Source organism: Phocoena sinus, chromosome 10 (assembly GCF_008692025.1).
Source record: "Phocoena sinus isolate mPhoSin1 chromosome 10, mPhoSin1.pri, whole genome shotgun sequence".
NCBI classification, from domain to species: domain Eukaryota; kingdom Metazoa; phylum Chordata; class Mammalia; order Artiodactyla; family Phocoenidae; genus Phocoena; species Phocoena sinus.
In genome coordinates this window covers 84,341,597-84,351,673 of record NC_045772.1, presented here as the reverse complement: position 1 = coordinate 84,351,673, position 10,077 = coordinate 84,341,597, and the positions used below count along the sequence as shown (strand labels likewise).

At 37.1% G+C, this 10,077-nt stretch overlaps 1 protein-coding gene across 1 annotated transcript; it reads left to right on the top strand.

Annotated features, from left to right (window-relative positions):
* Positions 1-480: 480 nt before the first annotated feature.
* On the top strand, positions 481-804 carry SH3BGRL2 (SH3 domain binding glutamate rich protein like 2). Its single transcript, XM_032647190.1, has one exon. The coding sequence runs from the start codon at positions 481-483 to the stop codon at positions 802-804; it is 324 nt and encodes a 107-aa protein (XP_032503081.1).
* The last annotated feature ends 9,273 nt before the right edge of the window (positions 805-10,077 follow it).

Sequence of the window (10,077 nt, the reverse complement as noted above, 5' to 3'; positions counted from 1 at the left end):
TGATCCCTCCAACCTAAAGTGACTTTTCCCCCATTAAAACTCCTTATCTCTCTTATGTGACTCCTTTCATTTTTGCTTTGCCTATAGTTATTTGGGACCTCTTATAAGATGATAATCACATTGAGAGCAGTTTGAGCACTGTTTATCTACAACCCCTTGTATATACTATGTTCTCAACAAGTATATATTATGCTAAGTTATTAAAAATTAACCTAGTATTTTTTTGCCATTTAAGAAAACTGTATTTGACTGGGGGAAATATTAAGCAATATAGGTTATGATGTACTCTACTACTACTTACAAAGTGACTTTTGATAAATTTTAAGATTAGTAACAATGGGTGGTGAAAAGATGAGACTTTATGCCTCTTGGTATCCTTTGTTTCCATTATTTTATGTTCCCTTTTCCACTCTAAACTGTTTAAGACTGAGAAAATTGATCTGCAGACCGGGAGACCGGAGCGCTGTGCCTGGTGAGAGGATGGTCGTCCGCGTGTTCACTGCCTCCTCCTTGGGCTTCGTGGCGATAAAGAAGAAGCAGCAGGATGTGATTACATTTCTGGAAGCCAACAAGATTAAGTCTGAGGAGGTGGACATCACAATGTCAGAAGAGCAGAGGCAGTGGATGTACAAAAACATCCCCCCGGAGAAGGAGCCTGTTCAGGGCAACCCTCTGCCACCTCAGATGTTTAATGGTGACCGATACTGTGCAGATTATGACAGTTTCTTTGAATCCAAGGGAAGCAACACAGTCTTTTCATTCTTAGTCCTGAAATCACAGTTGGCATCAAAGGAAGAACCTTAGCGAAGACAAGTGAAAGAGGACGGAGATGCATTTTGGAGCACCCCTGGTACTCAGCACACACCTGCTTACCTAATGCATCACTGTGGCAGAAGCCACATGCATTATCAGTAACTTTGCTTGCCATGGAAAAGGTGTTTGGGGAAGACGTGGGTCTAATGGGATTGCATGAGTGCTTTAAACCAAATCAGGACCGTGGTGGGTTTTTTTCTTGTTTTCAGAATTGCCTGCAGTTGCCTCGCTCACCCGGAGGAGGTACAGTCACCTGTTACAGGTGTGCTTCCTGAATAACTGAGTGACCATCAGAGAGAAAGTACTGGGTCTGTCCTGGGTTGTAGTTGATGCCAGGGTTGCTGAGACCTGCTTCTCTTCAGGCTGCCAAGGTGGTATCCTTGAAATCAGTCTGCCAGGTTATTAGAATATTTTGATCAGAAAGAAAAGAAGCGATGTTGGTTGACAAAGGGCTAAAGATCTTTGCTGCAGATTCACGAACATCACTATTCCAGTGCTTGTCGTAACTGAAGAAAAAGTTAGACGTTCTAGCCTCCTTTTGGTAATGGAAATTCTTACCCCCATAAATCCTCCAAGCCTCTACAGATGTTTCCAGAGATCACTGTTGCAGCAGTGTGTGATCAGAACCGAGTGACAGGGATGAAAAGAATTGCTCTTTTAAAAAATACATGCTTCTTTATCACTTACAAAGGAGAAGTTTCACCTAATGTGTAAGATTGCTTAAAAGATATATTTAAAGAGGTGCACTGACAATTAATTTATAGAGACATAATCTGATTCGTACCTGAAAGCATTTCAGCTTTAGCAACTTTAGCAACTTATTTATGCATAAGTGCACATATATTTTTAAACGCAGCTTCCCTAACTAATAGCTGCTTATATATTTTGTGAAGGGATCATATTTTTCGAGAAAGGAAGATCTCGGTTAAATATATTTTGTGAACCCTTGATGAGGCAAATTAAAAGATACTGATATTGCTGCACAACTTAATTTTTTTCCTGTGTTACTTTTCATTGGTCCTCTGACTCTGCCAGCTCATATCTCTGGCCAATGCACAGTCCCGGATTTTCAGAGTAACGTAGATACGTGTTTTCATTCCATATATGAACACCAGTGATATTTCAGAACAGAGTACATACCAGAAAGGGGCTGTCAGAGACTCACTCTGAATTGTACTTGGCATGTGAAATCTCTCCTTCCTTTGGAGTGGTTGCTGATAAACACTGAACCTGTCGACTTCATTAGGGCAAAGGCTCCTTTTCTGCATCCTTGTCCCTGCTCACATTTTTAGAGTTTCTAGTTGCCAAACTTGGGAATAGTCTTGAATAGAATAAATTCAGAGGGTTGCCTAAGATATTCTACTATTCCCAGCATCCTGATGGTGAACCTGCCCTTTAGATTCTGAGCAGGAAGTTTGTAAGAAATGGAAAGAACAGAAGAATTTAGGCCCTGCCACCTGTGTTCTATCTCCCTCCTATTCTAAAGAACTTGTTGAATGCTAAAGCTGACATCCCAGCCTGAGATTTGCATCCCAGGACTACAGCCAGAAGAAAAGCATGCCACTGATTCCTATGTGACTGGAACAGATACATAATCCACAATTTTCTCTCCCAGGAAAGCTGCTGTAAAATCATGGCTATGACTGCTTAGTTGGCATTAAATACGATCCAGGTCAAATTCCACTTGATAAATCCCAGGGACTATCCAGGAAATTTTTTTTGAACTGGATATTGTGTTAAAGTCTAAGAAGACTTAGAATTTCTTAAGATACAGCAATTTTTAAAAAGTTAATGTTGCAACGGTCTAACTTACACTTTGTCTACTCTTGCCAGTGAGTACCAAGAAGCAGCTTGGTAAGATTGAGTCTTGGGGTTGTAGGATCAATACAATACTTGCTAGACCAAGAAAGCTACTCAGAATTGTTTGTCTCAAAACTTCTGAATTACTCTGGTTGTAGTAGGCCCAGTATGGTTGTCCTAAACAGACTAGATGAATAAGAGTGTTAAATTATTTACCACAGTTACAGATCATCTACCACACTCCACATTTTCTTTCTTTCTTTCTTTCTTTTTTGGAGCAGCAAAGAAATAGGAGAGACCAGCTTCAACTGGTATTGTACTTGTTATGAGCGAGCTAGAAGCACATTGTGTGGCATTTCCCTCAGTACCCAGGCTCTGCAGAGTCCTAAGGTATTGCCCTCTGGGACCACATCATGTTCAGAGAATACTGTGTCCTTACTTGTGTTTTACCAGCTGAATTCCAAACATGTAATGGTTTTCTTCATCCCTTCTTTAACTAGCTACCTTTAGATCTGGAGAATCACAGTCTTAAAAATCTAGGAAAGAAGTGGATGGGAATTGCAGACATAGATGTAATATCAAGAGCATTTTAAGAAAGAATTTTTATTTCCTATAGTAGGCTTGTTGGGGCAAAGAAAATGTGCTGCTAAAAATCAAATTATGCCATTTTAAAATGAGATAAAATACAGAGTGCCATCCTGCTGGGTATATGCAGACCAGAAGAAAATTTAGTTGGGGAAGTACTTGTTTTTCCAGATTCTGGTATTCTATTAAAATCAAAGAGGAGAAAAGGAAGATTTTTTTTTTCTCTCAGACTCTAATATATTTTACATTTGTTTCTGTTTTATAGATTTATTCAACACTCCCACATAGATGTTTTTATATTACATGAATTTAATAATGAACTTAACTTACTTTTGTCCTCTGTTGTTGAAAGGTACCAAAGCCTCTTTCTGGTTTGTTTTTTAATTTGATTTTGCTGTATAGGGTTTTGCTTTTTCTAGAAATGCTTTTCATGTAACATCTTTTCTAAAGTGTCAGAGCCCATTTTGATCTGCAAAATTATTGTTTTTAGATTTCGGTCTGTATTCATTTGTCTCTAAAGGCATTGGTGAAATCTCAGATTTTATATTCAGCATTAAAGAGGAATAAATTCCAGGAAAAAAAAAAAAGACTGAGAAAATTGAGCAACAATGAAGGAAAAGAATGTGGAAATGTGGCATTTCAGAAAACAACATGGATATGCCATTATTCTTGGACTGCAATATTTTGTTCCATGGAAAAATATCCTGACCTCAGTTCAAGACAGCCTTCGCGAACAGAACCACATCAGCTGATACCTCCATATAATTGTTGACTTAGCAGCTGCCGTCCTTGCTTTATAAATATTGTCTCATTTTCGAAACTTATTTGCTTAAATAAAAGCTGCTGCTATGAGGCTTATAGGTTAATTATGCCTATTCACAAAATAATGTTTTAAATTTGTTGCTAAAAATTTCTGGATCTAGTAGCAAAATTATTGTAACATAAAAAATGCTATTTACCATTTGTAGTTAAGAGCTGATAGAGACCTGATTCACTGTGGGACGGACCACACAAGGGTGTGAATACCAGGAGGCAAGGGTGATTGGGAGTCATCTTAGAGGCCACTGTTGCAGTATATTATGCAAATTTGAGAAACAATACTGTTTGTGAATAGTTTGGGGAGTCTTCAGGGCCCCTAGTATTCTCCATGGCCCCTGAATACCCTGAAGACAATGAAGAACAATTTGTCATTCTTGTGGGAAACATGGAATCAGTAGGCTGTGATCCTTGTGGCTCCTGAGCAAATGTCCCCAAGATCTGTGCGTCCTTTTCCCAGAATGTTTACATATTGCAATAAGGAAGGAGAATACGTAATGTCTACATATTCCCTGTTAGAAGTTCTTCTTTGTTTAGAAACCATGCTCAACTGCTTTCTACATTTCAAGTAAAGAAATTGTCAAGAAAGTAAAAAAAAAAAAAAAAAAAAAGGAGCAGTTAGAGATAGCCCACGGCCTCATCAATACTCTTACACATTGAACAACTTACATCTCTTCTTTTAACACCACATTTTGTCAAACACATCAACATGAAATGACAGAGATTAAACATCTTATGACTGTGCAAGTAAAACCATCATGTTAGCATTAACATTCATACCAAACATTAGAACGTCCTAAACTGAAGAGAAGTCTAGCCCATGATCACCCATTCTAAAAATTTGAGTTTACAGACGGTGAACCTAAATAATAAAATGTATTATCCTATTAACCTATACTAAGAAACCCCCATTGCGTGCAAAAGCTAATAGTCTGTCACAGCTACAAAAATGAAAAAGCAGCATCAACAGACTAATAATGCCATATGACCTGCCATGGAATGAAAATACCAAATGTTATATTCCTGAAAAAAATGGGAATTTTTTTCTCTGGCTACGGAATGTTATGTTCCCTTTGGATTATCTTCTGTGGGCCCATTTTTACCCTGAGATAATAAAAGCTTTGTATGAGTAACCTAGGATAGACTACGGTCTTTTGAAACTAACTTTTTCTTACTGCCAAATAAATCTCTTTTAAATATGTTCTCTGTGAGGCAATCATGACATCCATTGGCCAACTGGATCTGGGGTTATGCCTGGATACTTTCCACATTGCACGTGGTTGTCAATTTGAATTGTGTATCAACTACCCATCATATCTGGCACATCTGTACTTAACATTGGCATTAATTTTACCCTATTGTTCTAATTGCAGTACTTTGATGTAATGACACCATTCAATTCACAGATGGTACTGGTGGGGGGTTTTCCCAAAAAAATATAATGTAATTTTAATTTGGAATGTGAGAATGCCAAAAATAAGAGCTTCATTGATTAAGTTATCCGAGCCTGCTAAACATTTGAACATTTCAAGTACATCGGAAAAACTGGGAGAGAGAACAGCAGGTTTCAGTACCAACCTACTGCAAATGTTTTGTTTTTTGATTATAGTCTCTGGGCCTCATAAGACTTATCTGTCCACAAACTAACTTTGACATACTTAGGAAAAGCAAAAAAATAAAATCTATATTTTCAAAAAAATAAACTCCTTTTTTTAAAGGTGAAATCATTTGGTGAATTGAGAGGTCTGAAATTTAAGTAATCATTTAATTTAAATGAATAAATTTTAAAACTACTTAAAGGATCATCACAGATCTGATGTCCATATACATATATATACATATATGGATATTCCTGTGACATCATGAAATAAAGCCTATTACAATTTGTATTTTATAGAAGCAAATCAGGGGAAAATTGAGCAACTTTCCAAAGGTCACAGCATCCCTCATTGATGGAGGAATGACTAGAATACAGATCTCTACTTCTCATTTAAAACTATTTTATGACACATTACCCATTTTGTTGAGTCAAAAACTGCTACCATGTTGTTTCAACAGGAAATTGACTACAGGGTGGCAAAGTGTGCAAAGGCAGGACTATTATACTTGGTTTTGGACAGGGGTGGGAAGTGAGAGGAGCATTAACTGTATGAACAACTCATTTGAGTAATTTACCTAGACATAAAAACAGAACCTGGAGGAAGTCATGAAGGGAATGAGAAGCATCTGACGGCAGTGTGAGTGAAAATCCAAAAGGCCTACGCCACTAATCATCCATGTACTTTAGTAAAAGCAGGAAGTCAGGAGCTGAGAAAATTCTAACATTGCTGGGTATGTCTGATGAAGTGATAGGATGGACTCATTGATTTTTTTTTTCAGTAGACTTTTATGGGACCAAAGGATTCCCAAGGAAGAGCTCCAAAGTTCTCCCCACTTCTGTGTGAAAGACAGAGTGACTTCAGTTCAGTGATCAGCTAGGAAATGCTGTTATTTGGCCTCATAAATATTGACGGTATTGGAAGCCCCATAGCTTGAAGTTTGAGTTTTATTTCATTATAAAATTCATGGGCTGGTATGTCTTTGGGATACTTGTTTTAAATATGCAACATTCTTAGGGCAGTGGTATCCCTACACCCTGGCCCCTGCCAGTGGTCAGAGGAAGCCCCAGCCCGTTAAAATTGCCAACTTTTGTTACTTAGCATAAAGGATGTGTGAACACTGTATTAGGTTATGATAGGAGGCTGGCCTGGGAGGCTGTAGATTCATTAAATAGTAACGGCTCACTTTGAACATACTTTTGGAATTTTCACCTGCATCTCTCACCATCCTCTTTCCTCCAAGGCCCTCCCATTGTTGACATAAGCTGTAGTTATTTATTTAAATGGCATCTACCATGTAAAAAGTTGTACTAAGTTCTGTTTCCATCTCTGTGCTCATTGTGGAATTTCAACATCTCCAAATTTATATCACCCTTATCTGCAGTGATCAGTATTAAAATGTTAGACTACACTTGATTTTTCTGAATTACCAGTAAACTAGGTATCATGAAGTCAATTAGAAGCCTCACTTGGGAAAGCACAAATCCTACTTCATGGTGGCTTTTCAAATCTTTAAGCATTCTTATATGCACTGGGGTCCACGGAGAGCTAATTCTGGAAAGTGTGTGTGTACCAAGAACCTTGGAACTCAGCCTCCAAGGTTGTGACTCCCAGCTGTGAAAGGTTGTGACTCCCAGCTCAGTGCTTTGATATACTGCACAGAATCATGGGAGGAAGGCCATGAAAGAAGTCCTGATAGCATACAGCTCACTCTCTTCTTAGCCAATAAAGAGGCATCTTCAATTTAGACATGCAACCTTTCTGAGTAAGTAAACAGTATTACGGAGCCACTTCACACTTCTATTTTTCACCACTTTTTCTTTTAATCATCATCTAGAAGTGATTTCTCTTCCACGGATTCCCTACCATCCCTCCATTCCATTTTGGTTTATCTGTTTCTATATCCCTGTTACCATAATTTTCTAAAAAGTTTTTCTCTCCAGGTATATATTTTTATTTTACATATATGCCTGTATGTGTGCGTATATACAAACTTCCTCACGTATTGCCAAAAGTAATTGTGTTCTAATTAATTTTTGAGGCTCGTGCAGCTGTTGATTGAAGTGGCCATTACAAGATGATTTAGCATGTAATTTTAGAATCACATACTGCAAGTTTGAAAAGATCTACACCTGTGTTTACCTGTGTACTAGAACTGGTTCTAGGGAAATCCAGATGAGACCCAGGTGCCCAACCCACTTTGTTGCAATATTTACATTTTTCAGTAAATATGTTTATGCCTCACATTTCTTGTTACACAGCCCTAATTATGATGAACAGCATTTCTATACCTCTCTCTGGGAAGTGAAATTCCTTTTCTTCGAGAAGTAGAAGTACAAAACTGACTTAGAGTCGTGCCACTTTTTCAAGCTTATTGGAATGAAGATTCCCGAGCATTGCTCTTCAGTGAGTCTCATCTTTTTTTTTTTTTTTTTTTTTTTGCGGTACGCGGGCCTCTCATTGTTGTGGCCTCTCCCGTTGCGGAGCACAGGCTCCGCGGGCATGGCTCACGGGCCCAGCCGCTCCGCGGCATGTGGGATCTTCCCAGACCGGGGCACGAACCCTCGTCCCCTGCATCGGCAGGCGGACTCCCAACCACTGCGCCACCAGGGAAGCCCCAGTGACTCTCATCTTAAGGCTGGTCTTTAGGTAAATAAAAGAGTAAAGCATCTTTCGCATAAAATCTGGGTGTAAGAGTAAAATAAATTATTAAGAGATTGGAGTGCAGAAGTTCAATGTATGATCAGATGAACTCAGAAACATTGTTACAGAGTGCACATGGCTTTTAAATTGAGAATATGAAATATTTGCACTAAGTAACATTAATTTTTTTTCTTGCAGCACTGAGGGTTTTAAATATGCTGCCTGCTGCCTTTCTTTTCACTTTATTCATTTAATATTCATCGTGATCAGAACTGAGAAATTCTGAAATGTGATCTTCCAGCTGAAAAGTTCTGGTTGTTAGGTTATTGGGTTTTAAAAATTCAGGCATGTTTTAATTAATTTTCTCAAATAAGGTCTAGACCATGACACTCAGAATATTCAAATTTTAAATGACCTAGGAATTTTCCAAGTAGCCTAAAATATGATTGCCAAACTAATGTAAGTTTGATCTCATTGTCTTAATCATCCCGCTGACTCTTCTGTTGCTAAACCAAGAAATACTTTTTTCAGCTCTTCATATGCCCAGTGGTTCATTTTCACTGAACTTGGGGTTCCTTTGATCAAAATAAGTAGCAAGATGTGAATGTATTTTTAATAAGTCTGTGGAGTTGTTGATTAGCCTCAGCATTTTCTGGTAAATGTGAACTGAAAATTCTTAATTTTTTTTCTTAATTTTTTTCTAAGTTTTTTTTCCTGAGTTTTTTTCTGAGTTCATGATATTGACTTCTTAGCTTGTCTATACAGTAAGGATTTTTTCACACACAAGAGTACCTGTAAAACCACTTGATTCAGCATGCAATATTTTGAATGGTTTGAAATCATCCACTGGGCTGATAATAAAATCATGTATCATTTCTCTGCCATCATTTGTAAGTGGTATTCATGTGCTGAGATTTAAGAAAATATTTCAACAATTTTACAGCCTCTACCATGTGCGTGTGTGCTAATAATAACTGAACCTTGTCTATGGCCAATAAACTTCTTCACAGGAAACATTTAACTACGTTAATTATAGTAGAAATAAATTAAGGCTACTCAAATAACTTCCTTTAACTTTCTTAATATACTAGAACAGTGGTGTTTCTCTAATAATGGTTAGCACAATATGAATGCAAAATATTCATTGTTTATTTTATTCCTTGCAAAATGAAACAAAACACAGTTTCCTGAAGTCACATATTTTATGTTACTATTTCTTTATTTAAAAGATGTTATGACATATAAATATGCAAAAAATTTGATTAGATTCCTGTTTTGTCATAATGACAACTCATTGTCCTACATTTTGATATTTGGATTTTTATCAATCAAATATTCTGAAAAATACAAAGAGTGGTTCTTTCATATTTGGAATTCAATGTATGATATAAATCAATTAGAAAAAGATAAATACGTTTTAAATGAGACTCAACTGGCTTTAATTAGTGTCCTGAAGAAACAGAGAAAGAAACTACAATTTTTTGAGTGATTACTATGTTCTAGGGACTAAGCTAAGCATCTTACACCTTTCTACTCATTTGATCCTCATAACGGATCATATAATAATTCCTATTTTATAATTAGTAAAAATAAACTTTAGAGTATTTGGGAAAATTCTCACACATTTTCAAGTACATCCTTATAGAATTCCTTGAATATATGTATCTGTCTTTCAATTTTGAAATCACACTTAACTTTTGGGCAAAAATCACCTGCAAAATGTATAACAAATTTCCCATATACCTGATTTTAAGCATCTCACACAAACATCGGTTACATCTATATGTCAAGGAACATCAAGCTAAATTAAAAATGAGTCAAC

Bases quoted from the DNA above. Each gene is read 5' to 3' on its own strand.
- SH3BGRL2 (XM_032647190.1), top strand. From the start codon at position 481: ATGGTCGTCCGCGTGTTCACTGCCTCCTCCTTGGGCTTCGTGGCGATA.